The following is a 21,890-nucleotide window of genomic DNA, read 5'->3' as shown; positions in this document are numbered from 1 at the left end:
AGCATCGTCCGTCACAGATGCTGAAGAGATGGAGGGCCTGTCCCACCTCAAAGGTGCTCAGAACACACAGAGAGAATGTCAGAACTCTGTGATGCCTGCCCATGACATTCTGGCAGCAATAACAAGCACCATCGAGGTTCAGGCATCACTAATGTGTCCAGTGAGTGTGAAGCCGGACCATCCCTTTGGTCTAAAGGTTACACACGGCACAGGGAAGAGGCCCTGAACTGAGACATCTGCCTTTATCTTGTGCAGGAACCAAGGTTTCACACCTGAGTGACACGAACACTGCTCATCATAACAAGGAGCCATAGGCAAGGAGACATTTTTGGGAGTTTATTTACAATAGTAAACATTATGTACAAGTCAATTACACCTATGCCCAGGTTGTGCAGCTATGTCTTCTTAACCTTTTTAAACATGCTGCTACGCCTTGGTGCTACCCCCACACCCACAGCGGAGGTGGAGGCGGCCTGCTGACTGCCACACCTTGTCTGTGATGGTCTTGCCAGGAGTCCTCTGGAGGGCCTAGACCTTAGGGCTCCGGCCTGCTTTCGGGGCCTTGCTGTGTGACAGTGGCACCCTCCTTGGCCTGTTGAGCCGGAGCTGCTGGGGTCTCTGGAAGAGGAGGTTTGGATGGGCCGGACACTCCCAGAGTCACCTAAGTGAACAGCTCTGGGGTGTGCACCTGCTGATCCTCCTCCCTATGGTTGCCCAAGGGCCCTTGGCTGACTCCTTGAGGAGAAGGGGAAGCTGGAGTAAGATTGAGCTGCCGTGCTCCCCTCTTGCATACACACTGTTGGAGGCCAACAGTGGCATCAGTGATGGAATTCAGCCTGCGCAGCAGTGCAGGACCAATATCCTGCACCAAGATCTCCATGGCGGCTGCCATCCTACCAATATTGACCTCAGAGCATTGACATGCTGGTGCTACCACCTCAGACTGAAGGTGGACAGACTCCTCTTTCATGACATGCAATCTGAGGAATGCAGCGGCCATCCCTTCCTGATGTTCCCAAGCTTGCCTTTGCAGCTCCAGCAACTGAGATATGATCGAGCCCAGAGGTTCCTCATTGGACTTGCACTGAACAGATTTCTGGCCTGTAGCAGTCTTCCAAGTGCCAGAGGTCTGGGAAGTCCCTGCCACTGCCTGCTGTGGATCAGACAGCGTGATGTGCCACCAGATTGTGACCGCGAGGCTACTCTAGAACTAGATCCCACCAAGGTGTGTGTCTCTGTGCTGGTGCAGGTTGTGGCTGAGCACTGTGACGGGAGTCCAATTAGGGTGTCATCGGATTCTTTTTCCGAGGTGTCTTCAGGGCTTGAGTTAAGGATCTGGCTCATGGACCCTCTTGGCTGCTTCCCAGATGAGCCTGTGAACCTTGATGTTAAACGTTCCTCCACTGGTCTGCAACTTCTCCTTGTTGCTGTGTGCCAGCTTGCCCTGCACGAATATAGTTGGAGAGAGTACAAGCAGGATGCCTGCCAGGCCAGATAAGAAGGATGCCTGGCATGTGTGGGTGGTGAGTGGTGCCAAGGACAGGACGAGGACACAATTCGCAGGGCAGATGAAGATGTGTTTGAGAGTAAATGGTGATGTTGCTTGAACTGGCAGTGAATGAGATCCCTGTGGATGTGTGATGGGTTTGTGAGTGTGTTAGCTGAGTGATGAGAAGAGTAACTTACCCTGGCAGAACAGAGGAAATAAGTCATCCTCTTTCGGCACTGGGTGGCTGTCTTCTTTTGCAGGGTGCTGGTGCTAACCACTGCCTCCAATGCTGGATCGGTGACCTTGTTTGCTATCTTCGCCTAGAGCAGGGGTAGAGGACTTCACGGCAGGCCTCCACTATGCCCAGTAGGCCCCCGAGGGAGGTGTCGCTAAATTTGGGGGCAGCATGTTTCCTCCCTTTGGCAGTCATGACTTTATAGCAGCTTCCAATCCTTTAGAAAGTGGTAGCTCTTTGCAGGGGTGCCCTTTACATATGCCACCCAGATTAATGATGGCCTGAGCTGATGGCAGGGTGGACAAATCAGAGAGTGCCCCACCAGCGATCTGGCATGTTTCTGGGGAATGCATTATTAATGAGGCGGGTTGTGCCAGGAATGGGACGTTATGGTGCAAAAAACCCACCATTTCGGCCGCTGGGTAAAACATCCTTTTTCCCGCCCGCTACTTCACTTTGTGCAAATCTGGGATGATTCCGCCCTATGTCCACAGTTCCCTGAAGGTAGCAGGAATGGCAGATAAAGTGGTTAAGAAGGTATATGGATCACAGTCCTTTATAAGCCAAGGCATAGAATAGGAGAATAGGGAGGTTATGCAAGAAGGTTATGAAAACCTAGTTAGGCCACTGTTATACTCTTCTGGGCAGTGCATTACAGGAAGGGTGTGAAAGTGCTTGAGAGGATACAGAAATGGAGAATTTTAGTGTTGAGGAAAGGTTGGGTAGGCTGGGGTTATGTTCTTTGGAACAGAAGAATAGAGGAATTTTATTGAGGTGTGTAAAATTATAAGGGGTCAGGATACAATAGGTAGGACGGACCTATTTCCTTTGGCACAGGGCAATAACCAGGGAGCATAGATTTAAAATAATTGGCAAACGGTTTAGATGGGAATTGAGGAGAGTCTAGAGTTAAGTTAGGGTGATGAGATGCTCTATTATTTAACTCCACAAATTATTGACAAGGGAAAACATGCTGACAGGAAAAGACCAACTGGTCCATTTAGCCTGTTTCATAATGACGTGATGCCTTATGCTTCACCATGCAAACAAGCCCCTTATACCTGCAGCCATGTAATCTCCTGAGAGAGACAAGAAAACAGATTTAATCTCCAGGCCAATTAAGAAAAAATACCTGGAAAATTTCCCTCAGAGGCCTTTAGGTGATCAAAACAAGTCCAGGAGACCACATGCTAGCTCACTGATGCTCAGCTTCACCAGTGATAGCCCCTGTCAGAGAAGGCCAGAGTTTGCTCTATGTGGATCCCTGCTTTATTTGTTGCTCTTTACCAGACTCCCCATCAAAGGTCACTGGTGTTCCTGGCAAGGTCGAGCATTGGTGGGTCTGTATATAAGGTGGAAGCAGCAGTATTGGCCTGCCAAAAGTGGGGCCAACTTGGGGATCAAGACCTAGATAGCACCCTGGGCCCTAAAAGAAAGAAGACATTCAGATGCATTTTGGGCCCTTCACAGCTTTTTAGTCTGAGTGGGTCCACCCATCCCAAATGGAGTGGGCTAACATCACATTATAATCACTACTGCAACAGCAACCAAGGCAATAGTTTTTAAATACTGTGCTGAGTGTTATTCAAGTGGTAACATACTTTAGATGGCTGTGGAGAGCCTTGGCCAGACTGCATCTGGAATACAGCCTTCAGTTTTTGGCACTGAATCTCATGAAGGTGATATTAGCCTTCTACTGGTGAATCAAAGCTGCAATCCCCAGGCTAATATAACCTTCCTGAGGTTCAATGCCAAAAACTGAAGGCTGTATTCCAGAGTAGTCTGTCCAAGGCTTTCTACAAGTAAAGCACACCTTCCTCACTTTTGTATTACAGCCCCCTTGAGATAAGGGCCAACATTCCTTCAGCACACCGATCAGAAAATTTCATTCACAATCTCTGAAAGTAAAAGTTGATTTAAGTACCGGCCAGGATTTTCCCTGCTCACCGGCGTCGGGGTGTTTGGTGGCGTAAGCGGACAATATTGCGCAATTGGTTTCATGATGGCATGAAACCAGTTCGCAATTGTCTGCTCAGCTCGCCGATGGCTCTCCGCCATCAGACATCGGGAGCCTCATTGCAATACATCATCATATTGTTATTAGGCCTGTCTGCCAGAATTGTCCATCCAGGCTGGTGGGAAAACACGCCAACGTGTTTCACAACAGCACATAAGCAACATGCATCTGGCGGACTGCACCTTGCTCAGGACTTCAAGGTTGCTTCAGTCAACACTTGTAGACATCAGCACCAGACTTCACAGACAGCACCACATCACTTTTAGGGGGGCTCACGGCAGGTCTCTACTTACCAAATCAACTATATATGGGTGGCTTTTCAATGGCTGCAGGGCTAGGCCTTGCTTGGGGAAGGGGGAGGAGTGGCCTCAGGCAAGGGAACAGACTGCAGGATGAGGGCTGTAATGCAGAATGAGGGTATACCAAGGTGTGTGTGGGGGCACTTGTTGATATGTACAAGTGGCCTCAAGATGGTGAGGGCTGAGGAGGCAGTCTCCTGAGGAGATGAGGCCAGATAGACATGTGAGGGTATGTGTGTGAAAATGGATGATGTCCCTTGAGCTGGCAGTGAGTGAGACACCAGTGAATGTGTGATGGGCTTGAGTGTGAGAGTTTAGAGTGATGACATAGTTGCCATTCTCTGGTTGCATGGATGAGATCATTCATCCTCGATTTGCACTGGATGGCCAACCTCTTCTGTGCAGCATTGGCACTGATCACCACTGCCACCGCCTCCCAAGCCAGGTTGGTCATGCTGTTGCTCATCCTATGGCCAGAGCAGGTGTAGAGGACCTCCCCAGCATCCAAAGGGCTTTCCAGTGATACGTCACTAAACCTGTGCGCTGCAGTCTTTTTGCCTATTGTGGACCCCTTCCCTGCAGTATTCGTGGGCTGGAAGCACTGGACTTTAAATATGGCGCCCAGTGTATGAAGTGGTGAGGTGATGGTGTGGCAAGTGACTGAGAGCCCGCCCGTCATCGAAATGGCATGGTTCCCAGGAATGCATAAATATGGTGGGTTTGGGACGTTATGGTGTGAAAACCTGCCATCGCGGCTGGCAGGTAAAACTACCACACTTAGTGCAAATCTGGGACAATTCCGCCCATGATTTCTCTATGTAATTAATGTATTGTTTTATACAAAGTGATCACACTAAAGAAGTGGTTTAAATCCCTTTATTCTTCAACATTTAGCCAGGCCAAATATAACTATTTTAGCAAACAGCACTGGAGATATCATTACAACTTCCCTACTACTGAACTTCCTTTATGGCTTTCAAAACATATAGAGATAATGAGTAAACATAAGGAAGTCCCCATTCCAAATATTTAAAATAATACAAGTTCTGAAAAATTGAAGAAGTTAAAACAACTTGGCCTTTTCAACGTGATGAATAGACAGACTTGCCTATTTCTTGCAGAATGTTTTCTTTATGTAACAGCCAACTAACTTCTGTGGTCTCTCCTGATATTCTTCAAGCACTTCATGGGAACTGCCAATCTGATCACCTTGCAGTCGGTCCAGAAGGGTTACGCATACTACTGCACCTGTAGAGAGAAGGTCAAGTTAGGCGGCTAGTAATTTATTCTTTCATTGACTCCGATGCCACACTGAGCTCCTTGTGCCACAAATCCACTACTAAATGGCTGATGCATAGCAACAGAATTCAATGTGAATTAAGCCAAAACGCCAGATCCACAGCCTGAACTAGCTCTTAACTGTTTTTTAAGCTACAGGAATGGCTGGTAGATGTTGAATTGCACCTCAAAAGACCTCAAATGAGGTCATGGAGTAAATGCATTGCACAGCACTGTGCTGCACCATACAAGATCATCAGCACAACATAGAAAGCAGATCAATTTAATAAAGTGCAAATGTGTTCACTTTGGGTATGTGATTGAAATCAGGTGATTTGAAGGATCAACGCTAAGCAGCAGTGGTTTAAAAATTAATTTAAGCACACAAGATCCTTTTAGCTCTTTTAAAGCCAACCAAATAAACCAAATTAACAAAATGAGGGATAAAATAAAACGCAGCCCCTCAGTTAGAGTTACTGCAAAACCAAAGACAAAATTTAAAGGAAACTTACAACATCAAACCAAAATGTGATTAAGAGGGTTGATAAAGCACCCCAACTCGCCTTCCGTGCCCGATGGGCACCGTGGAAGGTCCTTTTAGAGTGGAAAGTTTTAGAAAAAATAGAAGGGAGAGGAGACAGAAGAGTGAAATAAAAACAGAAGATTCTGGAAATATCCAGCAGGTCAGGCAGCATCTGTAGAGATGGTATCAGAGTAAATGGCCAGGATTTTGTCAACAGTAGGTCATTCCCAATATTGTGACCAGAACTGAGCACCACTTCTACATTCTCTCATAGTCATAGAGGTCTACAGCACAGAAAAAGGCCCTTCGGCCCATCTAAGGACCAGACTGAAGCCAAAGTAGAAGTCAGAAGGCTCTACCTCTAGGGCCAAGCAGCCAGTGCATGGTCAACTGTCTCATCATCCACCTCCGTCAGCATAGTTACACCCACACAGTCTGTGGAGGGTTCGCATGTACGTTTGGGAGCACAATCTGCATGGGCATGTCCCAGCAGCTGAGGGAGGATGGGTCCCAGATGATGGGGGGAGCTGCTGGGGATCAGGCCCCTGCTGAGCCTCATGCTGAAGATGGGCCTCTAGTCACGGTAACAAAAAGCCTACTTGATATGCAGCAGAGACTTGGGGAAAATATAGCGGAGATGCTAGCAACTATGTGCAGATTTGCGTGGGGTATGGAGGAATCTATGCGTTGAGCACTGCTATGTCCCAGGCAACTGAGCATATGGCTTCATCCGTTGAGAGGATGGAGACCGCCATGGTGAGCCAGGTTGAGCATTCAATAAGATAAAAACAAAAAATTGCGGATGCTGGAAATCCAAAACAAAAACAGAATTACCTGGAAAAACTCAGCAGGTCTGGCAGCATCGGCGGAGAAGAAAAGAGTTAATGTTTTGAGTCCTCATGACCCTTCCACAGAACTGCGGGGATAGTTCTGTGGAAGGGTCAGGAGGACTCGAAACGTCAACTCTTTTCTTCTCCGCCGATGCTGCCGGACCTGCTGAGTTTTTCCAGGTAATTCTGTTTTTGTGTTGAGCATTCAATAATGTGCTCTGACCTGTATTCTATAGGTTTAGCCATGGGCTCAGTGTAATAGTGGCTAGGTGAGAGGGATATGAGCCACCTGGATCTCCCTCCAGGAGCCCCTTCCCCTCAGGGAGACAGGGAGGTGCATTTGCAGACCCAGTAGAGGAGTACAAACCAGCTGTCCTGGGGCCTTCATCTCAGGACACCTCAGGGTTAACAGCATTTCCTAATCTCTTCCACCATTGACCCCAACAGCCCCAGCTGGCAAGGCCGAGGGGGACACCCCTGGACTGGTGCAGGAGAACCCCAGTAGGCTGGAGCCCTCAAGGCCCCATGCCTTCAGCGGATGCCCACCACGATCCATCCAAGGCAACGGGCATAACACTTAAACCGCCTCTGCCTGAGCTGCTGATGTCAGTAGATATAGTCACTAGATATAGTGATAGGAAAAGAAAATTGAAAAAAATGAGCACTAAAATGGAATGGGTGAGTCTTCCAAGTTTGTCTCACTTGTTAAAATAGGCACAATATTAATTGCTTTCTATAATCATTCATAGTTATTGAGACTTTTGGATTTTTGGAGCCTCTCCCCTGTTTCTGACATTGTGAGGGCTCAAGAGGAGAGAGGGATAGAGACATTCTTCCTGAATGAGATGTGTTTCATTTTAGTGTATTCTTTATTGAATGTTCATGTGAGCTGTTACTTCTGTGATAATCTTTCTGTGGATCATGGCTTTAAATTCAGGCACAGCTGGAACCCCATCTATGCACTCGATGATATTGGCCCACTTAATTCTCAGTGGTTATAAATAAGACAGGTACAGTTATATTCAAAACACTTGAATAATGGGGCTAGGTTGGCTGTTACATGGATGTACCTGTATCCCTAAGATATCCTTGGTATCAGCACTCACTAGTGAATGCATGGGAGAGACAAAGCACCGTGCCCCCATTCTACTTTATGTACCTAAATGTGGCAAGCCAACAGATGCCACATGTTACCCATTGTGCCCTGGAAGCCACTGCTGGCATGGAAATTGAATGCTGCTGTAACCTTGAGGGCTACTCGTGGGATTCTCAACAAATCCATATGGCAGCACATTTGACAAATCTCGGTGATCATTTCCTGACATCTGGAAGTAGTTTGTTCTTGTCCTCTGGATGCGTTGATGTGCCAGTGCCTGTATTTGCCGATGCCTTCCCTGGATTGCTGCATCTGAAGCAACCTCGCTCTCCAGTGCTGCCTGTTATCGGCCCTGCAGCCTCTAATGTTGGACAGCAAGAACTCTCCTCCTTCTCATCCTCTCCTCCTGCTCCCGATGTTGCAGGAAAATTGGGTGAATGAGACTCATGGTTATGGCGGTTAGTACACTGTGTGAAGAGCGCAGACATGCATGTGAAAGCATGCTCGTCCATGGTTCTCATCAGGGAGTCCCTTTAATTGGCCAGTGTGGGCAATGTTGACTCTACCCAAAGGAAACGACCCTCCTCTCAGCGAGTCAAAGATATTGGTGTGTGTTACATTCAAAACCCGATCCTGTATCTTCTAACCTCCCTGTCACCCTCACACTTGCCCTCATCACCTCTGACCCACGCAACATAACTTTCCTCTCCATTATCCTTGAGCCTTCCCCGTTACCCTGGACTCTATTACCATTTCCTTACACATAACATCTCTCTCCTCCATGTCTATAAGCGTGACATCCCAATGTCCACTCTGACCCCGAATCCTCCCATTATTCTCCTCCATGCTTTTGCTCGCTCCCGTGACCCACCCCATGGACCCACTCCCATACCCAACCCTGGACCTACCCCCCCAAACCGAGTACAACTTCCCCCTTTGACTGTGACTATTCTCTCCATTACCCAGGATCCTCAATTCGACCCTCAGAACTCCACCATTGATAGCATTACCCCACCCTTTAGGTCCTTCATCCATTTTTCTTTCCCTGCTTGACACACCCATCCTCACCACACCCAGGACACAGGGCCACCCTTTTTTCACTACACCCCCTTTCACATGAACACCACTTTCTGTCCACCCTCCCTTTCCTCCACCGGACCTTCCTGCAGCCAAACACCAAACTCTCAACATCCATCGCCTTCTGCATAGAATTCAACATAGAGAACTGCTTACCTTAATTACAAATGCACTAAGCTGACTAGTGCACATTACCTTTAAATGAACCGAGTGGCACAAGATTCTCGTGTACCACTGACTTTATCCCAAGGGTAGAACTTTATTGAAAACTGTTTCAAGTTAATGAGTATTCATGGCATGCAAATATATTACAAGTACCAACCCACCACAGGCAGGCGCAATTTTCAACATGCCACAAACACATCTCTGACTTATCTCTGCATTTTAACCCGTCACCAGGAAATCGAAATTTCATATCCGCCTAATTAAGTCACCCCCGCATGCCTTGTTTCCTGCTCTTGTGGACTCCATAAAATTCTCCCCATTTTCTCTCCACTGATGCTCCCCGGCCTTCAACAACCTTATTTTGGAATTCCAGCATCTGCAGTATTTTGTTTTTGTATCAGAAGTGAAACTTGGGTTCCTATGATGAAACAAAGAAAGGGAAAGAATGACTGAGGATAGAAATGGATAGAATCAAGATTCAAGGAGCTGGCATGAAATATTACAGTTTAAAACAAATAATTGGAGCAGAGGATAGTTCAGAATCAGTTCTGTATGTGTTGGAGTCCTTGCAAGGTTATACTAAATTATTCATCATGTCAGTGGAGAGAAGAAAGCATCAGCCATGGTTCAGTTGGTAGCACGCTTACCTCTGAGTCTCAAGGTGTGGGTTCAAGTTCCACTCCTGGGCTTGAGCACAAAAATGAAGACTGACACCCCCAGAGAGTACTGCACTGTAGGAGGTGCTGTCTTTCTGATGAGCCATTAAACTGAGTCCCCATCTGCCTGTTCAGATGGATATAAAGAATCCCCTGGTACTATTTTTGAAGAACAGAGGAGATATTCTTGGTGTCCTGGGCAATTTTCATCCCTCAATCAACATCACAAGAATAGATTAACTGGTCATTATCACTTTTGTTGTTTGTGGGAGTTCACTGTGCACAAATTGCCCTGTTTCCTGTCATTGCAACAGTGACTGCATTTCAAAAGTACTTAACTAGCTGTAAAGTGCTTTGAGATATCTGGTCTATGTAAATGCAATAACTTCAGAGTCCCACATGCACTGCCGGAAAGACCCGTTATCCTGACTGCTGTCTTTGGCTGTTCTCCGGTTGAAGCTATCTATCAATGAATGATCAAACTGAGAAACATTTTGCCCGCGTATGAGGTTACCATATGGGAGAAGACAATGTAAATTTCTGATTAGATCAGAATTGGGCCGAACTTTAGCTTGAGGCGGGGAGCTCGTGTTGTGAAATTTCCTGGTCCGGTGCATCCTCCTCAAGACGGCATGATTTTTCACTCTGCGGGGACAGGGGCCCAGCTCCATCCCGCCCCAACCCCTACCCCGCCCTCCAGCCCTGCAGAGTGAAAATCGTGCCATTTGGGCACTTTTGCAGAGGAGGGTGCGCCACACGAGGAAATTTCAGATTGGAGGAGGCCACAGGAGCTGCTGAGTGCCGAGGTGGGCTGGCTGAAAGGTTTATCTCGGTTCTCTGGGACTCTGTCCCAGTTGCTTTGTTAAAAATTAGGCCCTCTAGCTCTCACCCTTCACACCCCACTCCCCATCCATGCCAACTCATGCCCCCTACACACCCCACAAAAGCTCCTTATAACCCCCATGTCAACCCATGTCCCACTCATCCTCATGGCCCCTTATAGCCCCATGCCAACTTAGTGCCAACCCATGTCAACTCACAACACTCCCCATCCACCATCTTTTGTCCTTACACCCTCCATGTCAACTCACCCAGTATCCACCAAGGGCAGGCCTCAGCAGCCATGCTTAGATAAAATAAAATAAAGTTCTAAACATATATTAGACTTCACTCTGGTTCTGTACGCCATTTTTAAGTTCCATGGAGTCTCCAGGACTTCTCGAATCTCGGGCCCATTAACTTGGCTTGCTTAGAACCAGAACTCTTCAACAGCCTTTTGAAAAAGATAAGCCCACAATTTTCCATCAGAAAGGAGAGTAGAACGAGGAGTTGATTTGATCCTGTATTTGAAGGCACTTGGAGGAAAAGAATGAGGAAAAGAAACAAAATGCTCCAATGTTTCATTTAATCAGCACCTATGAGGGATAAAACCTGGAGCTTCCTCATCTGCACGATTCCGTACCATTACATGATGTACTTACCTTCCGAGTTATTAGGCACGGCCTAGGGACTGAATTTTATTCTCTATGGAGTCTTCAAAGGAATAAAACTGTTTTTAGATGTTCACAACATTGATCTGAAATGCATTTTACTGTTCATAATACTCAGGAATACATTCTATGACTGGAATTTTACACTCTTCCCCACCCCCCGAGAAGCAGACTCAGAAACGCAGGGTGTAAAATCGGGTGGAATGGCTGGGGGTGCAGTGCCCGTCGCCTTCACAATTCTGCTGGTATTTTACCCTCGGCAGTATAGGTGGAGGGTGGCTTGCTTGCTCTTAGGTCAATTGAGGTCCTTCAATTAATGGCCACTTTCACTGCTGATAAAACCTGGTGGAATCCCTGTGGGCTCAGGGTGGGAGAGGGAGTCTCTCCTGATCCAGCACTCTGTGGCACACGGAGGGTCCACCATCCCCGTCCTGGTGGCAAGGGCCATCCGCGCTGGAAGACTCACTCCTGCCCGAGTCAACGATCTCTGACACCCAGCTGCACCCCTTGCTGGGGCCGGCCTGATTGGCCCAGTGATCTCTGACCCCACTCTGGGCCTGCTCCATTGTTGCTGGTCCGCTTTGTGCTGCACTCCCAACAGTGAGCACTGCTTCTGGTGAATCTGCTGAGACTGAAGAGCTACCGGCCCCCTGAATGACCAGCAGCTCTTGGATACAGGACATCCTGCCTTAGAGGGGTGGAAACCACAACTGCAGACAATTAATTACCTGATTCAGGTAAAATTGAATTGTGAAATCCTTTGTCTTGCCCCCAACCTTCTGGCCCGTGGATGGGGCCACCGCCTCTGTGTAAAATTCCAATGACTTGTGACCACTAGCCAAAATCTGGACACTGTGATGTGGCAGGCATTGGCCGAAATTTTGACTAATTGCTAGGATTGGTCAATTGCGAGAAACTAGGGAATTAAAAGCAGCCGTCATCCCAAAACAGCCAGATGGAAAATGCAACAAAATCCAGGGGAAAGGTGAGTTTGGGTGCATGAAGAGATTTGAGTCTCCTAAAAGAGACCTTGTCTCAGGATCCCAATATCATCCGCATTTCACCCAGAAGGTTTGAAGGTGAATGAGGAGGGACTGTGTAGCTGCATTTAAATATTCAAATTGGTGATTAAGTTCTCTTTTAACCAAAGATTTTGGAATTATGTCAACAAACTGTCTCCCAAGCTATCAGGAACTCACCAGGGTCAACCAGGCAAGTGCACGGTGGGGAATGCTTCTTCAGTGAAACTAACAGACTGGGAAGCCTTTGATCAGCGAAACTGAAGAGCTGCAGCCATGGCCAGATGACAGACTGCTGTTCAGAGCATTCCTTCTCAGGGAGTGCCTTCACTGGTTGACAGGTGATTGCCAACTTCAAAGTCATTTTACCTGTCTTATGCCTCAGTCAACTTCAGCTGCGCCTCCTTGCTGCTAGCCTTCACCTTGGCATAGGAGCAGTTAAAGCATCTCTACCTTGCACCTCCGACGAAGAGTAAGAGCAGCAGCGACACCAAAACCAACTGTACCTGTAGGAGACCCACCAGCACCAGCCTTCTCCTCAGCAAAATGCCACTTCACAGGGCAGAGGAAAGGACACAGAGATCCAGCCCCTAGGAGGCAATACCCCCACTATAGAATCAAGAGGCAAAGTTCAACTCTCTCAACATGTGAGAGCAGCAGAGCCCCAAGAGGTTCAGGTTGGCATGGCAAGTCATTGCTGACAACTGCAACTTCTCAAGCAAGACTTCCTTCCCAGTGGAGCAGATGGGCAGACACTGCCAGTGGCCAACAAGGTATCTGTCACAGGAAGGACACCCCCCAGCAGTAGTTCTCTGTTACTCCCCAAGGTTCTGCGCTCTCTTGGAAGGAGAGAAAGCAGAACGTTATAAGTGTTAGTAATGGCTTGTGCGAACAGTAGGAATGGACAGTGTTTGTATAGGTCACTGTGAGGCATAGGTGCAAGAGAGCAATAAGGCAAAGGCAATATGAGTGTTGTCTGTTCAGATAAGAATGTGAGCTACCTGGAGAGCATGGAATGAGTGGAGTAGCAAGGTGAGTTTTTCCTGAAGAGTGCTGTGCAGGAAAATGCTGAGAAATTAAGAGAATGGGGCTTGGCACCTAAAAGTGGTATGTCACTCATCTTTCCTGACCTCCTGAGATCCTGGATCCTCTTGGTGCATTGCTTCCAGGTTGGAGCAATTACGGTCCTACTAACCTCCTCAGCCACTTCTATCTGCACTTGCTTGGTTGGAGATGCTGTCTTCTTTCTCCTGTCCTTGGCAAATGTCATCTCAATGTAGTCCCTCAGATCCCATAGCAGGACCTCCAGTTGGGAATGAGGGGGGTGAGATGGGGTGCAGCCTTCTCAGATCTCCTCTCCATTCCTGTGGTTGCTGCAGCCTCAAAAATCCATACCCAGACAAACCACTGTAATCCATGCTGGGGTCCCTTTAATTAGAAAACCTTCCTTGACAGATCCAAATCATCGTCATGCCCTCCCTGATTAGTTAGGAACCCAGAAGTGGAATATTAATGCTGTAGCTCAGTTAAAGAGCCATGATAAAGCCTGCTCCAGCACCAATTGAATTCCTGACCTGCTAATGATCATATTGTTCAGCTAGGGACCGTCAGTTTAAAATTCCACCCAAAGTGTTGGTATAAACGTAATGGTTAGTTTATTAATGCAGGAAAGAAGCATCTACAGGCTTGTGAAATTATAAATTGTAGCGAATTTATAACAGAATAGATATAGGTAAAAACACATTTATGGTAAGTTTGATATTTTGTCTCAGGTACTGACTGATTTAGTGAATGGAGGAGTGATTTCTTTTTATAGTTTTAGTGCTCTAAGAGTAAAATTTTTAGCTCAGTGGGCAGGCAGGTGCATGCCTGAGTCAACCGAGCGTAAAATGACACCCAATGATGTTGGGCCTGCATCATGACTTTTTCGCGCACTCGCATGATATTTCGATCAGCAGGCGCGCACCAGAGTTGGCAGCGCGCCCACCACCAATTAAAAGGCCTATTAAGGCCATTAACAAGTTAATTAAAATAAATTTTTCACTGCCCATCCAACCTTAAGGTTGGCGGGCAGGCGAAAAGGCCAAGCAGCCTTTGCACTTTTTTGGAAACCTCATCTACAGGCGGGATGGAGTTTCCAAAAGCAAATAAAAACTTTATTTTTTCATTAATAACATGTCCCTGCTTATGTGATAGAGTTACATGAGGGGACATGCTTCATTACATTTTTACTTTTTTAATTAAATTTTTTCATATATCTTAATCTCCCTGAGGCAGATTATGTAGCGTGCACTTGTGCAAAGTTTATGCTTGCCCTGTTTGCCTTCGTCCCCCCGCCCACACACGCAGTGCTCAGCGCTGCCGCTCGTGTTTCAGGCTTGGCTGGGCTTAATTGGCCTACCAGCGTCTAATTGCCTTCTGGTTCTGGGCCCGATCCTGGGTGGCAGTCAGCTTTCCGACCGCTCCTGCCAAGTCCACACGCCAAGGGCAAAATTCTGCCCTAACAGCTGAAAAGCAAGAGTCTTGGAACTTTCTACATCCCATTTTCCTTGGGATGGAGAAGCTGTTGCCATCATATAAATGTTATTGGTAAGAATAGTCAACAAAAGTTAGGCTGAATAGTGAGATTATTTTGACTATTATTATAGTATTGCTAATATGTAACACTACTTGACCTGTGTTCAAGGATTAATTGACTGGAAATAACGAGTAAAATTATAGCCAAATGCACAGAAGTGGATTTTTAACCCAGCCATGTCATTAACATATTATTTCCAGGTTTCTCAACAAGTTAAGTTGAGTGGCATGATGACAACCCACATCGGTTGATTTCAACTCCAGTATTTAAAAAGACATTACAAACATGAAATCTGGTGCATTCTAGAGTTGGGAGCATAACACAAGTGATAGAATGGAGTATGCACGCTGAAAGGCTACACCTCCCTGGATGTGATGTTGGGGACTGTAAGGGCCAGCAGGGAGATGCTGTTTACTATTGTCAGGAGGAAGAAGCCTGTCAGGGAAATCAAAACATGGCTGTAGGTAGCAGAGGTGGTCAGCAGCAGGGATGTGGTGCTACATTCCTGGATTCAAAACTGAACGTGGTTTAATGACCTAAGCAGAGTGAAAAAGGTGACATAGTACATTTAATTACATTCTGAGATATGCGTCATGCTAACACCACTCCTCACAACTTATCTTGCTGGTGCACCAATCCTTTTCTATCTCTGCACTTCATCGCATCTCCATCTGTCCATTCACCTCTGACTCTTGAGACACTGTCATTTCACTCCCTTATAGTCACCCTTAACAACTGCTCTCCAGCCAGCTGTTTAACATGTGTTATTTCCTTCACTCATAGATCTGTTCTTCCTCTCCGTGCAGAAATACAGAACATAGAGCATGAGGAAGAGGCAGAGAACTGGACCTGCCAGCCAACTTGCAATTGACGAAGGCAGAGGAAGCAACACCGGTCAACAACTGGAATGGAGCCTTGGCATGCTCGGCCGTAGGAGATGGGGGCCTCCAGCCACCTGGTGACAGAATTAAATATCAGAAAGCCATATGGCATACAACACTCAATCACTTTGACTTGACGGCAGCAGTGAGTGAAATAAGAACTGGTGCTTAAAACCTAAAACATTCTTACCTTGACATTTCTCTTCATGTCTTTTATTTTCCACAGGGCTTTCAAGTGTCCCTGTGTACTTCTTTTGCACTTGCATTTTAATCCTTTTGTGCGTTTGTTGGTAAAATCATAAGGCAGAAAGTACTGTCTGAGAGTGTTCCTTGATTGTTGCGAGTGCTTTAATTCTTGTGTTAATGCTTGTAGCTAAATGGTGTTGCCATAGCCACACCCCCAAGACTAGTCAACAATTTCTGTTGAACAACACTGAACTGTACTACTTCTGATCTAGGAGTGCTGGATGCTAACACTGAGCTCCTAAAATAAGAAGTGCTCCACCACAAATATCCCTCATGTTAATGAGCCAAGAGAAAAATCAATTTCAATTAGTTTAAGTTATGGTTAATGCATTTGACATGAAAGGGAGATCTGCTAATAAATTAAAGACGTTATGAGCAAGTTCCAGATATTAATAACAAACACATTGTTCTGGATCATTAAAATAGCAACAAACCTGTTGCACAAACTGCACACTTTCAGTTTAGAATGTTACTCAAAATCCACATTAGGGTCAAAGCCGACTCAATTAGTTCAGTACTCTTATGAGAAGTTGTGCACATGCATGTGCTTACCTGGCAGTCCACTTCGGTTGCACATGGCTGCAAATACAGAGGACTCCATTTCAATGTTGCGAACCCCTGCCTCATAGGCACAATGCAAGTAATTCATCTTATCCTCATAGGTATAGTTGCAGAAAGCACCATCCAAACGGGCCTGACCTGCAAGAAGTAAATACATTTCTTAGCATGGACCTCTTCCTCAGCATATCAGTTATGGAACAGGGGTTTTATGAAGGATGTGGTAATGGAGAGATTCAGACTATTTAAATGGAAATAACTAGATTGTAACAGTTTTTGATTCAATCGTGAATATATAATGACACAGTATGTTCTTTGTCAATGTATAATAGCCATAGTTTTTTTTCTGGGTAAAATGTGAATTCAGCTGTAAACAGGATAAAAACATTCATACACATTAATCATTAGGTTTTGTGCTACTGAAATGTGCAAGATAACAGACTAATTATCAGGTGCTCAATGTGCATGTTTGATTTGTTGCTGAAAAATTGGGTATTTTCTTATTGGAAACCATTACAAGCTTATTGTGAAGAATTAGCTTTTGATATATTGAATTATCTCCTCTCTTAAATTGTTGACTGAACATAAACACCATCAAAGGAATATTTTCTCTTAGCTGATAGTTTGCTGTAAGAAGGAGCAGAAATAGGTTATTTGGCCCCTTGAGCCTATCTGCCATTCAATAAGTTCACAGCTGATTTGATTGTGGCTTTAACTCCACTTTCCTGCCTCATAACCCCATAACCCTTGACTCCCATAGATCAAAAATCTGTCTAACGCAGCCTTGAATATATTCAATGACCCAGCCTCTGCTACTCTCTGGGGTAGAGAATGCCAAAGATTGACCATCCTCAACTCCATCTTAAATGGGAGGCCCCTTGTTTTGAAACTGCCCCCCAGTTCTAGATTCCTCCACGAGGGGAAAAATTTTCTCAGCATCTACCGTGTCAAGGCCCCTCAGGATTTTATATGTTTCAATAAGATCATCCATCATTTTTCTAAACTCTTAAAAGACAACTTCTTCATCCTAGGAATCAACCTAGTCTCAGCTTTCTCTGAAATGACTCCAATGAACAAATATCCCTCCTTAAATAAGGAGACCAAAACTGAATGCAGAACACCAGAGGCTGAATTTTATTTGTGGGCTGGGGGTTGTTGGAATGTTCACATTCCCCACAACCCCGGAAGAAAAGTCAAAGGCCTCCCCACAGCTATAACATGGGGCTGGGTCAAGGGTGGGCAGGAAGGCAGTGGCTATCCACCTGATATATTTTATGCGCCCCTCCTACCCCACTGAAAACAAGCCTGGCAGTGGGCCATAAAATCCAGCCCCAGGTGTGGTCTCACCAATGCCCTGTAGTTGTAGCAAGACTTTCCTACTTTTATTCTCCAACCCCTTGCAATAAAAGCCAACATTTTATTTGACTTTCTAATTACTCGCTGTACCTAAATTTTGTATGCTAACTTTTTGTAATTCATGTAAAAGGACACCCAGGTCCCTTTGTACCACAGCATTCTGCAGTCTCTCTCCTCTAAAGGACTCTAAAGTATGACTGCAGCAGTAAAAGGAATTAACAACATAGAGGTGGTATTGGTGTAGAAAAGTACGTGGCAATGTTTGGTATTCATATCATGGTGGAGGCGGAGGAGAATATGGTCTGAGAGGGCTTTTTTTTAAATCAGCTGGTGTATGACACATGGAAACCTATCATTCTGTTTAAAGCTGCCAAATCAAATCTGAGAAATCTGCACATATAAATTTCTGTTTACTCAATACGGTGAGCACTCTCTTCCCATAGGGACATGTCCGCTTATTCAAGCCCAGGCTAGCAACAGCTAAGCTTTAGGGATCTTCAAGTGCGTGTCGGGGTGCTGCAGGAGTTTAACAAGCTAAGAATGCAGAGATGACCAGCGCAGAATACTGGTCAGCTTCCAGTGCTTGTTTCGCTGTGACCATCACACAACAATATCTATATAGCACCATCCAAATAAAAAAGATGCATTCAAGGTGAACCTAGGTAAGTAAGGCATAAAGGAATAGAAGGATATTTTCATGGAATGAGATGAAGAGGGGTGGGAGGGCCAAATGGCCTGTTTTGATATTGCAAAAACATCTGAGAGAGAGGTTTTAAGGGACTTGAAGGGGGAAAAGGAGGTAGACAAGCAGAAGGGTTTAACAAGGAAATTCCAGAGTGCAGGGCCAGGCATAATGAATTTATGGTTGCCACTGGTGGGGCATAGGGAATGAGGAAGGAATGCACACAAGCCAGAATCAGAGGTGTGAAGATTCTGGGGGCTTGGGATGTTGCACCGATAGGGCATCAGGTTTTCAACAATTTGTAGGTGTTTAATGGACTGGTAGTCAAACAACAAGTGTGATGAATTGCTAAGACTTGCTGCAAGCTAATGTATGGGCAGCATATCTTTGGATGAGCTGATATTACAGAGTGAGGAAGATTGGAAGTCAGCCAAGAAAACAGTGGAAAGTTCAGTCTGAAGTTGATAAAGGTATGGTTGAGGGCTTCAATATCAGCTGAACTGAAATGGGAGCTTATGTGAATGATGTTATGGTAGTGGAAGCAGGCAGTTTCTATGGGGATGACATACATATGAACAAGGAGTAAGCCATTCAGCCCCTCGAGCCTGGTCCGCCATTTAATAAGGTAATGGTTGATCTGATGGTAACCTGAAATCTGCATCCTACCTACCCCTAATAACCTATCACCCCCTTGCTTACCAAGAATCGATCCACCTCTGCCTTAAAAGTACTCAAAAGACTCTGCTTCCACCACTTTTTCAGGAATAGTTCCAAAGACTCATGACCCTCTGAGTGAAAAAATTTCATCTCATCTCTGTTTTAGATGGGCGACCCATTATTTTTAAACTGTGATCCCAGGTCCAGATTCTTCCACAACAGAGAACATCCTCTCCACATCCACCCTGTCAAGACCCCTCAGGATCTTATATGGTTCAATCAAGTCACCTCTTAACTCTTCTAAACTCCAGTGGATACAAGTCTAGTCTATCCAACCTTTCCTCATAAGACAATCCACCCATTCCAGGTATTAGTCTGGTAAACCTCCTCTGAACTGCTTCCAACGCATTTACATCCTTTCTGAAATAAGGTGACAAATACTGTACACAATACTCCAAATATGGTCTCACTAATGCCCTGTACAACTGAAACATAACCTCCCTACTTTTGTATTCAATTCCCCTCGCAACAAATGATAACATTCTATTAGCTTTCCTAATTACTTGCTGTACTTGCATACCAACCTTTTGTGATTCATGCACTAGGACACCCAGATCTCTCTGTACCTCAGAGCTCTGCAATCTAGATAAGTTAGATAATATGCTTCTTTTATTCTTCCTGCCAAAATGGACAATTTCACATTTTCCCACATTATACTCCATTTGCCAGATCTTTGTCCACTCACTTACCCTATTTATATCATTTTGTAGCCTCCTTATGTCCTTATCACAACTTACTTTCCTGACTATCTTTGTGTTGTCAGCAAATTTGGCAACCATCCCTTCAATCCCTTCATCCAAGTGATTTACACAAATTATAAACAGTTGAGGTCCCAGCACTGATCCCTGTGGCACACCACTCATTATATCTTGCCAACCTGAGAAAGACCCATTTGCCTACTCTCTGTTTCCTGTTAGCCAGCCAATCTTCTATCCATGCTAATATGTTACCCCCTGTACCATGAGCTTTTATTTTCCGCAATAACTGTTGATGTGGCTCTTTATCAAATGTCTTCTGGAAATCTAACTACAGTACATCCATCGATTCCCCTTTATACACAGCACATGTTGCTTCCTCAAAGAACTCCAATAAGTTGGTTAAACACAATTTCTTTCACAAAACCATGTTGACTCTGCCTAATTTTCTTAAATTTTTCTAAGTGCCCTGCTACAACTTTGTTAATGATAGCTTCTAAGATTCTCCCTATGATGGATGTTAAGCTAACTAGCCTGTAGTTTCCCGCTTTCTGTCTCCCCCACTCTTTTTTGAATAATGGAGTTACCTTCCAATCTAATAGAACCTTCCCCAAATCTAGGGAGCTTTGGAAAAATAAACCAATACATCAGCTATCTCATTAGATACTTCTTTTAAGACCCTAGGATGAAGTCCATCAGGTCAGAGGCTCTTGTCAGCCCACAGCTCCAACAATTTACTCACTACCACTTCTCTAGTGACTAATTTTCCTGACTTCCTTCCCCACTTCCATTTCCTGGTTTATAGCTGCTTCTGGGATGTTACATATCCTATATAGTGAAAACTGACACAAAATACCCATCAATTCATCTGCCATCTCCTTGTTTTCCATTATCAATTCTCCAGACTCAATTTCTATAGGACCAACACTCACTTTGTTAACTCTTCTTTTTTAAATATTTATAAAAGCTCTGCTTTTATATTTCTGGCTAGCTTTCTCTCATACTCTTATTTTTTTCCCTCCTTATTAGTCTTTTAGTCATTCTTTGCTGTTCCTTAAATTCTGTCCAATCTTTTGACCTGCCACCTACCTTTGCACAATTATATGCTTTTTCTTTAAGTTTGATACTATCGTTAACCTTCCTAGTTAGCCACGGATGGTGTGTCCATCCCTTGGACTTTTTCTTACTCGTTGGAATGTATCAATTCTGTGCATTCTGAAATATCCCCTTAAATATTAGCCAATGCATCTCTATTGACCTATCCTTTAACCTAATTTGCCAATTCACTTTAGCCAGCTCAGCTTTCATGCCCTCATAATTGCCCTTACTTAAGTTTAAAAATTTCTTCCCAGACCCACTCCTCTCTCCCTCAAATTGAATATAAAATTCAATCATATTATGGTCGCTGCTACCTAAGGGCACCTTCACTATGAGATCATTAATTACTCCCATCTCATTGCACAATACCAGGTCTAGTATAGCCTGCTGTCTGGTTGGCTTCAGAGCATGCTATTCTAAGAAAATATCCCGAAAACATTCAATGTACTCCCCATCTAAGCTACCTTTGCCCATCCGACTTTTCCAGTCTATATGTAAATTAAAATCTCCCATGATTATTGCCGTGCCTTTCTGACAAGCTCCAATTATTTCTTTCTTTATGCTCAACCCTACCAAATGATTACTGTTAGAGGACCCGTACACAATTCCCACAAATGACTCCTTGCCGTTACTATTTCTCATCTCTACCCAAACAGTAGAGTGAACAGTCTGGTGCCATTGCTTTCAGATAAGACATTCAGTCCATCTGCCCTCTTTAGCTGTTGTAAAAGATTCCATGGCTCTATTTCAAAGGAAAGCAGGGGAGTTATTCCTAGGGCAGAATTTTCACCTTGGTGGGTGGGCACGCACCCAACACGCTCGAGCGTGAAATGATGTATGATGATGTTGGGCAAGTGTCCCATGCGATAGTTCAGTCGGTGGGTGCACATAGGAATTGGCAGCAT

The 21,890-nt window shown here is 45.2% G+C and overlaps 1 protein-coding gene across 5 annotated transcripts in view; it reads right to left on the bottom strand.

Moving 5' to 3' along the window:
- Positions 1-4,902: 4,902 nt before the first annotated feature.
- LOC121276285 (uridine phosphorylase 1-like) overlaps positions 4,903-21,890 on the bottom strand; it is a 161,764-nt gene continuing 144,776 nt past the window's right edge. For 4 of the 5 annotated variants that reach the window (XM_041184528.1, XM_041184529.1, XM_041184532.1 and 1 more), the window contains 2 exons: positions 16,432-16,578; positions 4,903-5,288 (listed from right to left, as the gene is read on the bottom strand). In XM_041184528.1, the coding sequence (XP_041040462.1) occupies positions 5,149-5,288; positions 16,432-16,578 (287 nt within the window). In that variant the 3' untranslated portion in view covers positions 4,903-5,148. Of the gene's footprint in view, positions 5,289-9,288; positions 9,428-16,431; positions 16,579-21,890 lie in introns of all 5 variants that reach the window. The other variant, XR_005942638.1, reaches the window with a different exon arrangement.

Source organism: Carcharodon carcharias, chromosome 3, assembly GCF_017639515.1.
Source record: "Carcharodon carcharias isolate sCarCar2 chromosome 3, sCarCar2.pri, whole genome shotgun sequence".
Taxonomy (NCBI): domain Eukaryota; kingdom Metazoa; phylum Chordata; class Chondrichthyes; order Lamniformes; family Lamnidae; genus Carcharodon; species Carcharodon carcharias.
Note: the sequence above shows the minus strand (reverse complement) of the source record. Positions and strands in the feature narration are given on the sequence as shown.